The following is a 19,294-nucleotide window of genomic DNA, read 5'->3' as shown; positions in this document are numbered from 1 at the left end:
AGCTCCAGAGTTGAAAAAAAAAAAAACAACAAAACACATCTTTAATTCTAAAGCCTTTCAGACTGCTCCTGCAGTGGTACACAGATACAGAAACAGTATTCTCAGAGTGTCTTTCAACAAGCATATCCTCAGTGAACTTTGGGCCAACCTGGAATGCTGTGCTGACGACATCAACAGTGCAACTGTTTTGAATAATTTTAAATACACCTGCTTACGTATGTGCACATACAGTTGCAGCGGGTCATCACATTTTAAGTTTGACGTGTGAATAATGATGTCGCAATGAAGGCTACACTTTGAATCTCAAGCCTACATCCGACTGCAGGATCAGACCCGCGGCAGGTTTGGTACACGGGTAACCAGGCGCGTCGGCTTCAGCACTGCGAGGGCGGGGCTGTTTCCCTGCCAGGGGGCAGGTGACCCATGCAAGCCTTAAACTGGGCCGGGCCTGAGCACGACGCTACCGGAGGCTGCGCCGCGGCTGCCCTTCCCTCGCGGTATGAGCGGACGCCGCAGGCAGGATACCTGGGCCGCGGTGAGGGACCCATACGCGTCCACCGCCCACCGCTGACGTGAAACCTGCCCAAAGCAGGGACAGACTGCGAACAACCCAAAACAACCGCGCCTCCGGACGATTAGAAGCGGCAGGCACCGCGCATGCGCAAAAGCGCGACGATGTGTTCTGCGCGCCTGCGCAGAGGTGTTCCTCCGGGGCCGGACAACGCGGACATGGCGCCCTAAGTCTGTCGTGCCATCGCCTCCGCGGGCGAGTGAGGTGCTGCTGCAGCTATCATGTCCCGGCACAGGAACGTCCGAGGTTATAACTACGACGAAGGTAGTGGCGAACAAGAGCCGGTGGCAGAGCTGTGGGGGACAGCCCTAGCCGCCGGCCCCTTCGCGCTCCCCCTGTTTCTTTGCCTGCACTCGCTTCTCTAGCGGGCCTTTCCGCCCCACCGGGTGTATGGTACTGCCTGTGGGTGTGGTGGGACCCACACGAATGGAGGGGGAGGGCGCGGGGGGCTGTTAAGGGCGGTGGGAGGGGAGAGGCATCTCCTCCGCGGGGGTTGGATGAGGCCCCGTGCGAGGCCTCGCCCCATCTTTTCTCCCTCCACCCACCATCCCCCCGTCCGGGCCCGTTTCCCGCCTGAGCGGAGCGCTTCCGCTGCCCTTCGGGCCGCATCGTGCTGCCGTGGCTCCAGGAGCTGCCGGGCGGGGAAAGCGCACAGACCGTGCCACGGTGGGGGTTACCTGCGCTGCCTCAAGCTGACGAAGTTGGCCCCTTTTATAGCCGTCAATGTAATTGAACCCACCCTTTTTCAGTCTTGTGAAACTTAAAAGTTTGTATTACCAGTCTAAGAGCAGCAAATTGTTACTGGTGGTCAGCCATAATAATAGATCAGAAGTGGCAGCTGTTACTTGTAGAATAAATGTAGTTGTGAAAAATGGGGTTGAGCATCTCGAGATGAACCTGTTTTTCAGACACTTTAATGCCATTTTATCCTAACTTGCATGGAATGAATGTGGTCTTACGTAAAATCTTGGCTCATACCAGCAGTACTGCAGCTTTCTCTGTGTCTTCTCCATTAACTTCAGCAGACTGTAAACGGCATCCCTTTTTCTCAAAGGTTTTATTTGTGTTGGCTTGGGCTGTGGAAAAATGGACACACTTCCAGTTGATACTGGTATTTTAAAGTACTCTGGTATGGGAGCAGCTGTTTTGTTGCCTCACTTTGTCAGATTATATTAAAAATTGTGATAAACACTTGTGCCTGCCTTTGGTCTATTGCTGTTGAGTGAACAGTTGTAGGTAGCACAAATTGGGTTTTGCATCATGATCGTGGAGTCTTTTGCGAAGTCATGTAAATCCATGTGAGCCATGAGATCTGTGTGGCCTACCTTGCAGGTTTTACTAGTGCAATGTTACCTAATACAGGCAAAATCTTAGACGAGATTGGAGATGTTACTGCTTGATTCTTTCATCCTTTAGATCTTGTTTTAATCACAAATTGGTGAAAATTTTTATTTCAACTGAATCTGTGTCATCTGTGAAGTTGCATGCCCAGTCATTAGAACCTTTTTTAATGAGGTTGCTGAGATACACAGTAATTTGCTGTAGTCAAATGAGGCTTAAGTTGCTATTTGAAAACTTTACTGTTGCATTACATATCAGGTTTAATTGGAAGTGTGTTATAGGTGTGGTCTTTATACATAGACATTATAATACTTTTGTAGTCACATATGATCACTTCTGTCCCAAATGAAGTACACTTTTTTTCTCATCTTTTTTTTAATTTAATATAATGCCTTAAGTTCTTCTTATGCCTCTTACAATTTTGTAATATTTCTTCTGGCCCAATTATTTACCTGCTTTTGAAAATAAATATTTGCAGTATTTTTTTGTCTTCTTTCATAGGAAGCCTTTTAAGGCCTAAGACCTTGTGGCCTTTATTTGACTGTATTCTATTTCTGCCCTCTCCTTTTGAAGTATTGTGATCAGAACTTGAATGTTGATATTCCAGTTGAGAGTATGCTGCGATACAGCTGTTGATACTGTGGAATGCTTCTGCAGCTTCTGGTCTGTTTTCTGTAACTTCTGTCATTTTTTTCGTAATTATTTTTATGATCAGTGCAAGCCAACCCATTTTCATGGAGGTGTGTCTTTTTCTTAGTCTAGAAGTTAAACCAATGTGGGATATACAAATGATGAGATAATACACACTGACAAGACTTCCCTTGATTACACTTACTACTAACTGTGAATGTTAGCCATTCACACAAGTCATCTTGGAATTCCCCTTAACATTCTCCAAGTATTCACCAATCTATAAAAAGTGCTCTTACCTTGAAAAAAATGTATAGCTCTTCTCTAGACTTTATAGATTAATTAGCCCTAGCTTGGAACCAGGAGACAATTGTGTCCTTTTACACATGATTAAAAGATAACAACACTCTTCTTTTTAAGACAATCAAAACAAGCCTTTAATATGTTTTCTTTATCCTGTGATACTTAATTTCCAGAGTAGCTTCCTGTGTCTTTCACCAAACTTTCATACACTTGTGCCAGCCTTTTTAGCTACTGCCTTTGGTTGGCATTTTTTTTGAAAATTAGTTAATTATGGAGTTAAGTTCATTTTGAGATGAATTAATCTTTAATGCCCAAAATGCCAAACCTCTTATAGATGGATATACAGTGTTTGTAATATCCCGGATTTGTAAGTTGGTATGCAGATAATTTTTCTTAGCTGGTAGCTGTTTTTTTTTGTCTGACTTTATTAAACGAACAAGCCATGCATGTTATTTGTGAAACTGGCAAGTGTATACAATAACCTCTTTAAAAATAGTTAATTACTTTTTTCATATATTTTGTTATTACTTGATGGAAATTATAAGTTTCTTGTCGAGATTTATGGAATACTATGATTGTTTGGGGGGGATAGCTTGCTTTTTCTTTGTGTTTCCTGATAACTGATTTCTGATATTTTTTTTTTAATAGAGTATACTAAGTAACTGTATAAAAATCTTGCTTATTAGCTGAAATGGTTTTGCATTATCAAAGGGAATTGTGAATTGCATTTTTGTTTTGCTGAACTTGAGTTGTAAGGTAGATAGCTGCGATTATAGACCAGAGAAGAAAGCTGAGAGTAGAAATGCTGATCTTGAGTTGTTAAAGTAGACTGTAATTGAGTTATATGTGATTCAGACTAACTTGACGGCTTGAGAGGTCAAGCAAAAATGTCAAGAGAAGTGCCATGGGTAAACATGTGTGGAAGTGTAGAAACTTGTTTGAACTGTAAGGGCAGCCTCCCAAGGGAGATGCTGCAGGAGGAGGTGTGAAGTATGGCACCTCTTGAAAATTTTCAGTTTTCCTAATGCATAAAATGTTGAATGTTAAAATTCTATTATTGTAACTTAGAATCTCTTAGCGAGGTAAGTAAACAGTAGTTAATGGCACTTCTGGAATACTGGAGAAACATAATTTTTTAAAACCTTGTGTAAAAACTATGCTTAGAATTATAATATTAAGTATTTAGAAATTGTGCAGACTAACCTTGCTTTTCTGCTTCATATAGATTTTGAAGATGATGATGTGTATGGCCAATCAGTAGAAGATGATTATTGCATTTCTCCTTCAACAGGTTAGTTCAGATGATTACATATAAACATTGTCCATTGATTTTTACTCTGATTTTTATTTCCAGAATAAAACAATATTTAAAAGTTGGTGAAACTTTTGGAAGAGGCTAACTGCCATAATCTTGTTAAAGTAGTTAGTGCTAGGTACTGTGGTAATTTTGGAAGTCACATTAGACAGGTGGGCACATCTTCAACTGTACAGGCGTATTATCTCAAATTATCAGAAGGTAGTTGGTAATGTAAAGACCTGGTTTATTGGAATGCGTTGATAGTCTTGAAACATTTGTATCTTTTAAAATTATTAGTAGAATTTAGCTGTGTTGAAGAGTTATGGTTCTGCACCTGGTAGTTGATGTCTTTTACACAATGGAGTCTCTTTGGTTATTGGATGCAACACTAGCCCTCATGCAAGATCACGTGAAGCTGATAAGCCTTCCAGCATTTGAAGTGGTACAGAATAGGTATAAAAATAGTGATGCTGTGTGCTAAGGTAAGATGTAATTAAAGTGGCTCAACCCAGCTGAATTTTGACTACAATCATTAGGTTGTGTTATGCAGCCAAATCTGTGGCAAGATTATCCCTTAAGAGTTTGTGTAGATTTGGTGGCAGTGTTTATAGATGTCAGTAGGCCCTGAAAATACTATGGCTAGTGATGTGAAGCTGTATTACTGCAGGTAAGTCAGGTGGATCTAAATCCACTGAGACTGTGATGTAGTCTGTGACCAGGCCACAGCTACTTATGTTAATTAGGTCTTCAAAAATCAGTTCTCCTGTCATCCTATTGATTTTAGATAAGCAAATTTAGGTGTGTATTTTTATTATTTGTAGTAACATTCCCCAAAAGATTGTCTTGCATTCAAATTCTATATTTAATTGCTAGAGGTTTTCAGATATTTTCTAAGTATTATGTTAGCCTTGTTTTTGTGATGAAAATGTGCAACGTATTTACTTTTTACTCAAGGATAAACTGCTAAATTGCAAAACTAATTCTTGTTTATGCACAGTAATTTTCCTAAGAATTCTTTTTAGTTATGCTTTATTTATAAATCAATCTGATGCAGATTGTATGGCAATCTTTTAATAGTTTCTTCAGTTATGGAGATTGAATATGAAATTGTATGTGTGTGGGAAACAGTTGCTAAGGCTATACTACTTCCGAATATTCATGTGCTTTCAGTATGTATTTCAGAGCTGGGGAGAATATTACATATCATAAATTTGTTTACATTATAGTTTGTACAGTTCTGAGGGTATGTACTAAATGGGGCTCATGTGCAGCAAGAATTTTACCTATATATGCCTTAATGTGTTGCTAAATCATAATGAAATTATGCATGTGTTTAAAGTTTTGTGTGAATATACATTTTAATTCATGGGCTGCATTTATAATGAAATTCCAAGAAGAGAAGAATGTGTTCAGCTCCATTAAATTATTATTGTAATTTCACAATGCTGTGCTGTAAAAGCAACATTATTTTCAGGTTTGTTTTTTTAGTTGTAACTGAGGTAGAAAAAAATAGTTGTGGAGGAGAGTTCTCAAGATGTTTGGGCACAGGTGCTAATTTGCTATAGAAAATACTGTTTTTCAAACCTGGAGTATTTTAATTTGCTGGAATACTGAACTTTGCAGAATTGTTGCATTACATGCAAGTAAGGATATTGTCTAACCTGTGGTTTCACTGTGATAATGACTTATATTCTGTCATGAACTGCTGTATGCTCTGTGCATTCTGTCAGGTAGTGGTCATACAGTAGTGTCCCTTTCTTCCTCCAAAAACCACTGCAAAAGGTCAGAACCCTAAGTTTTTTTCCTTTTAGATACAATTTGTTTTTAAAGAAAGGTTTGACTTCTTTTATAATACTTTGTTTTTTACCTAATGCAGCAGCTCAGTTTATTTACTCCAGACGAGACAAACCAGCAACATTTGCTGAGCCATTAGAAGAATATGGCTATGAAGGTACAGATGATACTGCTGATTATTATACATCCAGTCGTCAATTGACTGAAGTTGATAGAGGTAATTATAGAAAATAAGTAATTGTCAGAACAATATCTTTTGTGAATTCAGGACTAACTAAAAGTCTTAATTTAGATGTTTGTTACTAGACTGACACTACTCACAATTTTGTAATCTTGTAGAATAGCACTCTTCATGATCATAACTTCAGTGCTGATTATTCAAGTTCATAACTACTTTTTGTACACTCCTTCTAACTAGTTGCATACATTGAAATATGTTCCTAGTTGGAAATAATGAGAATTGATCTGAAAATCGGAGATAAGAACAGCTGTACTAGCTCAGGCCAGGCATTCATGTAGTTCAAGGTCTTGAGTCTGCAAACTGTTGCGTAGGGAAGAGTATTAGAGTATTTGTAGAATAATCAGTTCCTTGTGTTGCGTTCCAAATTATAGTGATTAGCAGTATTTGAGATGTTTTTGAAGTAATGAATTTCTTTGAAACAGTAGCCAATATCTGTATCATCTATAATCTTTTCTTACCCAGTTTTGAATTCATTAGACTTTGATTTCCATTCAGTCCTGCAGCTATAAACTCTATGTAATAAGCAGAGTTCTGATCTGTGGTGTTGAATTCTCTTAGCAAAGTACTTTAAACATAACTATCTTTGAGGAGGTGTTCAAATAAAAAAAATCTGTAGTTGTCTTCCTGCTCTTCAGTTCCTGTTTTCTAAAATCTGAACTGGCAGGAACTGTAATATTCAGGAATATTTTCTTCTCTTTTGTTTGCATGTCTGACCAGCACACTACTTTCAGTGAGTGTCAGCTTGGTGAATTTTCAGTCTCTTGTGCAGAAAGTCAAGATTTACAAAACTTACCTTATGCAAGGCTCATACTAGTTGCAGAAATATGCTCTGTAGAAAATTGATTTTATCAGCCAAAAATGTATTACAGTTATTGGAAAGGAAAAGATTGTAGATGGTTCCAGACCTGGTGTGTTGTTCCGTAGTTTTTAGTTGTTGAGGCCTGGGGCCCGTAAAAATGCTGTTTTACTTTAGGTGTTTATTATAGCATCTGTAAACCCTTAAAATGTTCTGTGTTCATTGGAATTCTGTGTTGACTTCCTGAATTACTTTGGGTAATTTTAAGGTGATTGTTTGTATTTGTGTAGTTAAAATAGCTAATTTTACAACATCAAAGTATGTCAATATTGAGACTTCATATACTAACAAATAGTAGTCAGTGAAATGTTCCATATAGCAATATCTGAAATTAGTCAGATATTCTGCAGGGCTGGGGGGCAAAGTTTATTATGACAGTAAATGAGATTGAAATTAATTTCTAAAGGCTTTATCTTTTACTGTGATAATTTTCTCCCATTTTTGTTTATCAGAATGTGGTGCTAGTGGTTAGGCCACTTAAGACTTTTTTTTTTTTTCTGTGCAGCTTATAACAGTAATATGTTTCTTTTAGCCCGTCTTAATTCATGTCTTGATCAAATGAGAGAAGTTTTGGCAGAGTCTGTACCAGAGCAAACAATGGTGCAAGCTGTACTGGATAGTAAATTTGATGTACAGAAGGCTTTGGATCTTGTGCTTTCACAAGGCAGTAAGCAACATGTGAAGACCAAGAATGAGGACGCTTTGATTGTAGGAAAGAAGACAAAAGGTATACTTCTATTTAATTGTTTACATTCAAGATGATTCATTTCTATGTACAGTTTAATTTTGGGTTACAAGCTCTGAGGATGTATGTTACTGTATCAGTCATTTATTGGAAAAATTAGAAAGATCAATTTACTCTCCTGTTCCTGTCTTCTAAAAACATGCAAAAGAAACAGTATCTCTTCTTGAGTTAGAAGGCAAAATTAAACCTTAGCATGAGCTTAAATTCAAACTGCAACCATCTGTAGTTCACAGTGAATTTCTGATTTATAGTATGTGACTTAACTGCATTAATACATGTCTTGCATGTTGGACAATGTCTTCAAGATTTATGTACTTCTGTTACTTGTTTGTGAGCTGACATACCCAATACCTTCCTTTTTTTGCTAGTGTTTATGCAGTAACTTATTTTGGTTTATGCTTAAACCTTTGTCATCTTTACTGTCATTGTTTGCTGATTCTTAAATTTTCTTAGATACCTGTATTCATTTCAGTAGATACCTGTAGTTTAATTGCAGAATATCACATATATTTGGGTAACACTTAGTAATTAAATGCCTTTTCATGTTTCTTCTTGATTTCTTTTTTGTTGCTGCTGTCAACGGTAAAAACAATGGATATTTCATTGTGACTGCATTTCCATCTGAAAATTATTGGCTATTGTAAGGTAAGGAGACTTACTTTGCTGTCCAGAAATGTGTATGGATACAGACAGTTTCTTTTGTGCAGTAGAAAATGTTGCCAACAACACCAACAAACCTGGTTTTGGAAACTTGGCAGCCAGAAGTGGTTCAGCTTGTTACTCTTTAATTACAAATGACAAAATGCTGCTTAATGCTGCTAAATCCAATATAACTTCACCTGAAAAGAAAGGATTGAAATCCTCTTCACTTGTTCTTTCGTCTTCTTTCAGTGATGATTTGTGTAAAGGATCATTTTGTGAACCTGTGAATAAACAGGCAGAGAATCAACTACCAGAAAGTGTTAGTGCATTAAGTTTGATTCCTGACAGTGAATATGTTTACTTTAGCATAGGAAGTGACATATCTGGAAATTCTTCCTTTAAGAAGTTGGAATGCAAAGAAACACAGGACTTGAAATCCTTGCTGATGCAGAATGTGGCTTGTGATTCTATGAGTCCACTTGTTTCCTCAAATACTTCTGATTGTAAAAGCAGTGCAAGTTTTTACAGTCACCCATGTTTAACAAGTACTTTAGGAAAATTGGTTCTTGATAATGAAGTTAGTGATAGTGAAAATACAAAGAATGAACCTTTTGAAAATTTTTCTTCAGTTGTGCAAAGTAGAAAACAAGAAGGCTCCTCGTCAGACATGGCTGCTTTGCCAGTGTTAAGGTCTGGAAATACATCATTGGCTGACTTACTTCAGGAGCACCAGGAAAGCAGTGCTAGCCACTGTTATTCTTTGGCTGACCTTTATACCCAGTCAACAGCAAATCTCACTGATAGGAAATTGGGAACCTCACCATTATCACAGCTAGTAAGTCAACCCCAGACTTCGGGTGGGATGCCAGAGTTAACAGGATCTTTGTCTTCTTTAACCCTCTGTCAAGATTCTCCGCTAAAGGAGGTTGCGAATTTGTCACTTTCGGATTTAATAGCAGAGACTATTGAAGTAGATAAAACTCAACAAAGGACGGACTTCTCCATGCTCAATGTTACTGAATTAAGGCCCTCTAAAAGAACCAACATTGATTTAAGTGTCCTTGTAAAAAATGCAGAAGTATCTGCAGAACAAAATGTGGTAGCACAGTCAAATGTCTTAAGCCCTGAAATAAAACTTTTAAGAGAAAACCAAGGAAAATGTTCTGGCTTTGCCAAAACAAATAAAAAACCCAAAAGAGCAGTTACTCCTGAGGGGCAGGATTTGTCACTTTCCTGGGTGAAGGCACTACGTGCAAGACCTTCAGCTTTTGCTTTAACCTTGTGTCTCCGTTACCCTCCAAAAGGTTATAAGCGGCGCACAATTGGTGTACATAAAGCTTTCCTATACAGTAGACAAGTACAAGATGTAAAACCCAAGGAAACTGGTCCTTTAATTGCCATAACACCATTTGACTTCAAATCAGCATCTCCTGATGATATTGTGAAAGCTCACCAAAAAAGAGCTTTTACAAGAGAATACTAAAAAGACCCAACAAACCAAAATCAGTGTTTATATCTTGGCATATTAAAAAAATAATAATTTATAATCCACAATGGAGGTTTTTTATTTTTTTAATTGACATACTATAGTTTTCACTGTTTGGTAGCCAATTTGTGTGTAAACTTTGTTGCACTGATTATTTATCCAGTTTTTAACTGACAGTGTTTTTAACTTTGGCAAAATCTTGAATTTTAGTATATACATATTGCATGTACAAAATTCTATAAACATTGTAAGACTTCTTGAAACATCTTTCTAGGTGTTGATGATGCAGTTCATTGGCAAGAACACTGAATTATTATTTTGTAAAGTAATTTAGTTTTGCTGCATGGTGTATAGTTTGGGGAGTGGGAACCTCGTTTTATATTACAACTTTTAGTAAATGTTCTTAAAGTTAGATTTTCTGATAAGGTATGTAACTAAATTGCCAGTGTTTGTAATTGATATTTCCAGTCAATGTAATTATTCTCTTCTATCTGTATTCTGATTACAATATTACAACAGAAACGTGTTTAGTTTTTGAGACTCACTAACCTCAGGTTTTGACAGTTTTAATTGTGGTAGGACATGTACAGCTCTTGATAGGACCAAACTCGTAGGGAAGCAAGCAATTAAAATTGTGTGCCCCTCCCATCAGATGTCAAACTGTGATATTCAGAATTTTGAACCAGCTGTTTTTTAGGTATATACATGCTGCATGTATTTAATTGGAAGTTTTGCTAGGATTCCATGGTTTATTCTCAGTCTTTCAGGAAGGTATTGGAATAAAAATGCTTTCAACTCTAGCATGAGAGTCTTTACTCAGTGGAAAAAAAAAAAAAAGAAAGGCAAACCATAAGTGCTGTTTGTGTCTGTAACTTGTCTGTTTTGGAGAAAGCTTTCTTCAGTAATGGAAATATATTTTTTTCCTACTGCTTGCACCCATTACTGTTACTTTGAATCTTTAGGTGGAAGATCAGAATCAGGACATTCTGCACTTACTTTTTTTTTACGTGGTAATTACCAGATTCTTGTGCCCTTGTTTGTCAAATTAGTACCTGCGTGTATATTTCAAGTTTGCTTTTAGTACACATTGCTACTTTTGATATATTTCCAGTGTGTCATTATTTTAGATTCTGAACAGCAATAAGTGCAATGAATGTACTGCTGCAACTGGAAAAATATGTTTGTTCATATACTGCCATATCCTTATTCATGCTAAACTTGGCAGCTAGTATGGAACAGTAGATAAAATTTTCATCTAGTTTAATTTTTGTCAAGTGTGTTATGTCAAAAAGAAGACAACAACTTTAGGTTTATTCCTGACTTCAGGTTGCACTACAGTTTAGTTTTTAAATAAAAATAAAACATGTTCCAGTGCTCTCAGGTACATATTTTATATTCTGTATATTTTGCTTGTTTGTCTGGTTGATGTTGTCATTTAATACTATGAACAGTGTGGCCTCTGACCTCTTGAATGAAATTGTTTCTTACTCTTGCTAATAAAAGTTTTATATAATGACATTGCTGCAATGTTTATGTTCTAGTAGACATGTTAATCTAATAATTTATCTATTTTGAGTGCCTTAAATCATTGAATTGTAAATAACACAATTCTGTGTATGTACTATGATAAGTTCATAAGCAGGAGCACAATTGATTTATTTCCTCAGAAAATTTCCTATACAAGTCTGACATACTTTTTTTTATTAATTAGTTTTAATAATAAATCCTGGTTTTCAAACAACATGAAAGGCAATCACTTTCTCTGTAGTTAGTCCAGATACTAACTTTCCGCTGCTTGGAAATCCAGGTCTGTTTTTCCCACTGAGGTAAAATGTCCTATTTGGAGAGTTTATTAAAGTTCAGGTTTTCCAAAATTTCTTAGAGAAATTCTAATTTTTAGAAGTAATTATTAATGCAGAGTTTGGCATCGTCATTCCTGGTTTATTTTTAGGTAGTTTTGTTTTCTGATGTTACAGATACTCTTTTAAGTCCCTAATTAATTGTAGGTAGAGATTTTTAATACATGCAGGGTTTTTCCCTCTTAATCTTTTCTTTTACGCTTGTTGAACTTCCCTTTGGTTTGGTCTGTTTTCTCATTCTCCTGGCTGCTCTTCTTTGCATAAAACCTATTAGCATTTTTAATAATTTTAGAGCCTGAACTGGACAAACACATGCATATATGTCCTATGGGTTCCATTGCAACGTATGTACAGGTAGTAGGTGGCAATGTGTAGTACTTGGACCTCAGTTTTGGTATAGGTTTCATGCAGATTGAAGTTCAAACAAATGACTGAAACCAAAGTGCATCAACATTATGTATTTATCGTGGATCTTACTGTGGGATTGATACCTTAGTAAACAACTTTGGATCTTGTTAGGTGGCTAGATTTTAATATTAAAATACTTTTTCATTTGCATTTGTTTCTCTGTTTTTGGTAATGAAGAAGCAATATATACTGTTTGGTGTAAAAGCAGTAGGGGAGGGATTTTTCTTCTGTTTATAACCCTTAATCCTTCAATTAGTACAAACCCGCAGGCTGAATGCTGCAGAAGATGCCTAAGTGGTGAATAAACCTGAATTCCAGTTAACTTTCAGTGGAGATTATTTATTTCCATGCTTGGAAAATGTTGCAGTTCTGTTTTTATACACAAAACTTAGTATGTCCCTTTATTTGCTTTTTAACTAAAACTGGTATTTTAATAATTTCCTTAGTTATTCCTTACTTTCCTTACTGAGAACCAGGTTTCTGTCATCACAGGTGTAATTGTCTAAGAATACTGTATAATATTATGTTACACGGCATTTTTTGTGTATCAAGTCTGGCCTTTGCACTGAAATGTTTCTGCCTAATGGATGTTAGAATTCTTGTTTACTAAATCTGCTTATTTTATGGTTAACACAGTAAACTTATTTTATTGATGTGTAAGTTTCCCCACAATTTTGCAGCTACTGTGTATCTTTTTGTAATACCGGTTGTGTTATTTGTTTTGGAATTCACACATTAACATTGCAAAGTGCTTGTGTCGGTGTTTGCATATAGACATCAAAAAGATGTTAAACTACATAGACATACTAAATCTGGTATTCAGACTGTATACGCTTAAGGTATTTGGTACATTTATTTTGTACGTAATTTTTAAGTGGCTTCTGAGTATCTTTAATACAGAATTGACTTCTGGACATTGCTTTATGTGCTGAAATAAAAGATATATTCTTAAAGGACTGACTTAGTTATAATTTCATGTTAACTTACCTGATCGAAATAGAATTGTTACTGAATGTTCTATAAGGATTGTATCTACTGTGGAAAAAGGCTCCAGTTCTTGTCTAGGTTTGCACAGGTATACTTCTTTCCTGGGAAGATTCCTTTGGAAAAATGAAGGAAAAGTGGCATCTACTCGTGTGTCTTCAGATACCATATTAAGGTTCCAGTTTGCTCTTGGTTAGAAGTGGGTTTCTCAGAATTTTTTTAGATTATTTTGATAGCAGGTTTTTGAACCTAATTTGGATCATAAAAAGAAAAGGACATTAGTGAAAATGGCAACTGTCTAAAGTTAGTTCTCAAGCCTTGTGTTACAGCAGAAATTAGAGCTACTGGAACTGATTTCTTAAAATCAGCATTCTTAAAATGTCTGTAAATACCTGTTCCATTTTTCTTTCTTAGATTTCCTTTTTCTAGCTAATTTCTATATGAGCTTGTTTTAGAAAACCAGGGCAAATTGAAAGTCGAACTATGAGAAGAGCAGGAAAATAACAACTCCCGTTGGGATATCAAAAATGGCTGATGCTTTGTACCCTTTGGGATGTGACTAAACGTAATTACACTTTGTGTTTTTTTAATTACAATAGAAAATGTCTTGAGAAAAGTGTAGAATGTTAGGAGCATGAGCTTCAAGTTTAAAAAACCCAGTGACGTTAAAACTTCATATACCTGCTTTTTGCATTTTAGTTAGTTAAAAAAAAGAGTAATCTCTCCTTGAATTATTCAGACAATTTTCAGGATCTTAAGCTTAGAGGTAGGTAGCTACATGAATTTCTGGAACTGTTGAGAAATAATATTTAAAGATCTTATTTCTAGGAGACTAACTGGTACAGTAAGATAATCTTAGCAATTCTGTGCTTTGCCCTGTTTCCTCTGTGTCCTTCAGATTTTTCAGTCAGCAATTTCTGAAAATTTAAGTGCACATAGAAAGTTACAGAATCGAATAGCTATACAAACTCAAAAATGAATATGCAAAAGATTTGTGTGAAGGTAGGATATAGATTGTCTTTAAAAAATATATGTAGTTTATTGCAGTGCCTTTATTCAAGGGCAGCAGTTTATAATTATGCACACAACCATTTGCATCCCTTTCAAATCGAACGTGCTCAGCTTTTCAAAGTTGTTAAAATGTTTTTTATATTGAACATTGATTATGAATTGTGATTGGGTGAAAAAAACAAATCAAAATTTCCAGCACACTGTAGTTTATGCAGTAAAAATAAACTTCATAAAGTGCTGAAAGGAGATGCTTCTCTGCTTTTTGATTCCTGTGGAAATTGAATTTTTATGAATAACATATCTTTTTGGTGTGTGTGTGAAGTGTAAACAGCTGATAAACTCTTAAGCAGATTTTGTGTTGAGTTCACTGTGTCCATACTACTGGGTAGATGACGAGGAAATGTCGTTAGTCCAAGTTATCTAAACTTTTTTTTGAATACTAGTGTGTTGAGTCTGCACTAGAAAACAATATGATGAAACAAAAATCAAAGCCAGTGGTGATTGATTGATTGATTTATTTCTTGAAGAAAGCTCTCTTCCCAGATTATCTTCAAGCAGTTCTATGGGAATAGGTCTCTCTTCTAGTATTGCTGTATCCTACAGCCAGTTGGTCCTTTCTGCAGACTGTTGAAGTATGAATTTTTACTAAAGTAAAAGCCAATCACAGTTTGTGATTTCAGCTGATTTTTGAGATAGTTATGACATGGTTCATAGGTTTCTGCGTCTATGTCGTTATGTACGAAGAGAGGCTGAGAAAGTTGGGGCTGTTCAGCCTGGAGAAGAGAAGACTGTGTGGAGACCTCATAGCAGCCTTCCAGTATCCAAAGGCGGCCTACAGTGATGCTGGGGAGGGACTGTTCATTAGGGACTGTAGTGATAGGACAAGAGGTAACGGGCTAAAACTTAAACAGGGAGGTTTAGATTGGATATAAGGAAGAAATTCTTTACTGTAAGGGTGGTGAGGTACTGGGATAGGTTGCCCAGGGAGGTTGTGAATGCTCCATCCCTGGCAGTGTTCCAGGCCAGGCTGGATGAAGCCTTGGGTGATATGGTTTAGTGTGAGGTGTCCCTGCCCATGGCAGGGGGGTTGGAACTAGATGATCTTAAGGTCCTTTCCAACCCTAACTATTCCGTGATTCTATGAAAGTGTTCTTTATCTGTTTTGTGGACATGTGGCTTAAAAATGGTCCATTGAAATAAATTGTCACTGACTCCTGAGTTGTATCTCTGGTTTGTTGGCCAGTTAATTGATTTGGATGCTTACTGTTGGTAGGGTTCCTCAGAAAATAGCACGTTGCCCTTCTCTACAGCTTTCTGGTGATAAAATGACCGGAGGTGACTAGAACCATAAAACAGTTGTCTGCAGAGTTGAAAATGATACATTTTGAAAGAGAGTTAATGAACCATTTGTTAAGAATTACAGACTTATAAAAGCATAGTGAAACTTGCATTACTCATTATAATGAAAATATGGAGATTTTTGAGAAGAGTTGCCTGTGAAGTATCTACTCATCATCATGTCAATGTATGAGGTTATAACTAATGAAGACTGTCATTATTTTCATATTTCGTTTGGCTGTTTTGAGTCTTTTTGTCCATAAAGTCAAAGAATATATTTATGTATGTATATTGTATATATATATATATAAACTTTTATTTTTTTAATTTTTTCTTTTCAGCTGGTGGCAGAAGTTCTTGGCATATGTAGTGCGTCTTAGGCATCCTTTGCTTCTGTCTCAGCAGTGGGTATTAGTGATGTTCAAAGATTGCAGTTTGAAATAACAGTATTGTAATAAGTTTGCTTTCATTATAGTCAAGAGGAGTAAGGATTTTTATTTGATGAAAATTAGATAATAGTTATAGGTTCTCTCAGAAAACTTTCTTAAAGTTCAAATTTCTAAAAAATTAAATTTCTGAAAAATGTTTATGTAAAAATGGTACCCTCTTTGTCAAAAGGATCTGCGTTCTGTGCATATTCATTTCATTTCTGCTTGCTTTTTTCTGGCTAAACTACATTTTAATTTTTTTTTTGCCCCTGTTAGTGTTGAAGAACAAATACAGATACTGCTGAGTGAGAGATTCTGTTCCATTTCAGGCACCATTAAAGGAATTGTTAACCACTTTATGACACTTAGATTTTTGATTTTAGTGAAGCATGAGTGAGAAGAAGGTCAGATGTCTGTAAATGTGCAGTCCTTGCAGGAAATAAAAACTGCTGTGAACTGAGCATATTTGATTGTTGTTGGGGTAGGAAGGAATCTATATTTTTTTTAAATTAAATAATTCCTGTATTTGAGCTATTTTTGCTTTTTTGTTATATGGTAACTTCTCAGGAGTAGCATCAAGAACAGGACCCTTTTTAGGGCTATATATATATATATATATATGTTTAGTAAGAAACAAGCTTCACAGCAGAGTCGAAATAAAGGCACAGGGAGTTGAAAAGCCTTACTCATGATGTAGCTATTGAGACAATGTGGGCAGTTTCATGAATACAAGCCACAGATAAAATTAGTAGATGCTTAGCTAGCATTTTGCTCATGCTGTTTATATTTCAAGTTTCTAGAATTCTTCTTTTGCCTCTCCTGTATAAATGTCTTCATTTTTGCTTTACATCAGTGACAGATAAGCAAAAGTCACACAAACATCACCACAATGTTACTTAATGTAATTAGGGTTTTCCTTTCATTCAGCTGAATGCAGCAAGGTTTGGTTTTTGTTCAGAATGCCTGTGCTAACTTTTCTTTAGTGTATCATTTTGTAAATACTTGCTAATAATGGTGAGAACTCCTTGTACTTAATAGAGCTCAGATATGGCATGTATTCAGTCTGTGACAGTGTGTTCTTTACTGAATGGAAACGTTTGAAATCTTACATGACAGATGATATAGTTATATCTGAAATCATGGAAAGTAATGAATTTAAGACTTCTGTGTTTTATGTAAGAAAAATATATACACAGACCTTGAGAAGTTACTGAATCTTGGCACTGAGGTACTGTGTGGGTTTTAGAAAGGAAGTGGCTTATTTCAGGGAAAAATGTGTCACCAGCAATGAAAAGCTTTCTAAAATCCTTTGAGATAACCTTTTTTGAAGATTCTCCTCATACATACTGTACACCTACACTGGAAAAAGTGACACTCCAGATTTTTTCTGAGTTTTCTTTTATGGACTTTTAACATAGTTTGATTTACTTTTTTTTTTTTTTCTGACAAAGTGTAAATCAATACAAAGTCCATAATTTTCATAGTTGACTATATAATGTATGAAAGTTAGATGTTTAGAAGCTAAGAGAGCTTAGATCAAACTAAAAATGATTGTGTCCTTAGAACTTTGGGATTTCAGAAGAACAAGAAATCCTTGGGAAACGTAGATGCACTTGTTCTTACAATGGCATTCTATCTCAGTCCCTTAAAGTCATGGTAAAGATCAACCATCAGTTGATCAGACCTCTTTAGAAGGTAAAGTGAAGAATTTACTAAGTTCTTAGATGTGATTGCTGGAGTGCCAGGAGTGTGTGACTGGAGTCGCTTTTAGTTAAAATCCTGTTGAGTTTTAAGGATCAATGATTACTGCTTTAGTGCTGTTATATATCAGTTTAAACATTGTAAGTTCTACCTGAAGTTTGCACTTGAGTACTTAAAGCAAGGATGCCAACAAGGTTAAGAGAATAGTATTTTGCAGTTGTAAACCAATGCATTTCATCTCTAGAAACTTGCAAGGCATCTAAACATTAGCAGTTAAGCATGTCAGATCCAAAATTGTGGGTGTAAAAGAAACCATTTAAAATATAGCAGTTACTGATGAAAAGGAGCTTGAATGCAAACAGGAAACACATGTAAAAATTCAGAAATTAAGTTAAAAGGTAATTACTATGATTATACTAGGTGTCTTTCACTGCAAATACTGTTGTTTGTTCCCTGTAAAATTTCTGTTATTAATACCTACTTTATCTCTGTACAGTCTTCTGGATGTTTTTTTGCAATATCATATTTTGGGTTTTTAGCCTATGGTTCAGTATTGTTATAAAACACCTTAGTTGTGCAGTCTACATGCCAACAGAAATGCCAAGCACCCACTTCTGTTTGCACCTGAACTGGTTTGTTCTTGGGTGATTTTTTTCATCGTTTTGGCTTCTGTATTCTTTCATAAAGCTTTACATTTTGGTCTTCAGGGTGAACAATTTAACAAATGTTTAAAATACATATATACATACAAATGCTTAAAATCATCCCTCCTGTTATACTTCTGACACTTGAAATCGCCATTAAACTCAAAACTCCCTCTACTGTCAGAATCCCTCTTAGAAATTAATGCTTAAAATGTGAAAAGTTTGGAAAATTTGGTAGATTCCACATGGCAGATACGTGTGCCTGCAGAAGCTGTGATGCCCAATTGGCAGAGATGTGGAAGAGCTTTGAGTGTTGCTGTGGTTCTTCCTTATTTTTACTGCATATAAAAGCTCAGCCTAGATGGAAATTTTATATCTAATTAATTCCAAAATATGAATTGAAGTTGTTTTAGGTACTCCCCAAAACTTCCTATTTGAGTCCTTGTTACCCCTTTCTGTGGTTTTAGCATCATACTTTCCTATTTTTGATGTTCATGTCTTCCCTATTGCTGACCCACATCAGCAGGAAAATTAACCATCTTTGCTTGTCAGCTGGGCAAGATAGTGAAGCTGCGTATACACCAAGTACTATGCTCAAGTTGAAAAAAAGTAAAGTGCTGATTTTAAATAATTTTTCAAGGCAAAATTATTATTTGAATTGTATGGGTTTTTTTCTCTGATAAAATATGTATACAAACAAATAATTGTAAGGTTGTGGATGCTGTCTGTGTGCTTCCAGGTACTACTGTAAATGTGGAGTGTCTGCTCTTTCATTGCATTAAGAGGAAAACTTTAGGTAGTGAACTTGAGTCAATGCACGTTCTTCTCTGAAGTCACAACAGTGTGAAATGCACTGGTTCAGACTGCCAAATGAAATTCTTCTGGCATTCATAAATCTTAGAAAGCTTATTTAAAAGTACAGGTTATATTTTACTATAGTAATTTCTTCTTCTAAATTAGAAGATATGCAGCTTTTTCTTAATTAGTTTGTACCTCCGATTTTGGTAATGAACAA

At 36.1% G+C, this 19,294-nt stretch overlaps 1 protein-coding gene across 2 annotated transcripts in view; it reads left to right on the top strand.

The window, feature by feature from the left end:
- Positions 1 to 484: 484 nt before the first annotated feature.
- The window catches only part of HBS1L (HBS1 like translational GTPase), a 56,458-nt gene continuing 37,648 nt past the window's right edge, over positions 485 to 19,294 (top strand). Inside the window, exons 1-4 of one of the 2 annotated variants that reach the window (XM_031053960.2) lie at positions 485 to 835; positions 4,071 to 4,136; positions 6,019 to 6,153; positions 7,566 to 7,760. In XM_031053960.2, coding sequence (XP_030909820.2) covers positions 793 to 835; positions 4,071 to 4,136; positions 6,019 to 6,153; positions 7,566 to 7,760 — 439 coding nt within the window. In that variant the 5' untranslated portion in view covers positions 485 to 792. The remainder of the gene's footprint in view (positions 836 to 4,070; positions 4,137 to 6,018; positions 6,154 to 7,565; positions 7,761 to 19,294) is intronic. The other variant, XM_013130476.3, reaches the window with a different exon arrangement.

This window comes from Melopsittacus undulatus, chromosome 3, assembly GCF_012275295.1.
Source record: "Melopsittacus undulatus isolate bMelUnd1 chromosome 3, bMelUnd1.mat.Z, whole genome shotgun sequence".
NCBI classification, from domain to species: domain Eukaryota; kingdom Metazoa; phylum Chordata; class Aves; order Psittaciformes; family Psittaculidae; genus Melopsittacus; species Melopsittacus undulatus.
Note: the sequence above shows the minus strand (reverse complement) of the source record. Positions and strands in the feature narration are given on the sequence as shown.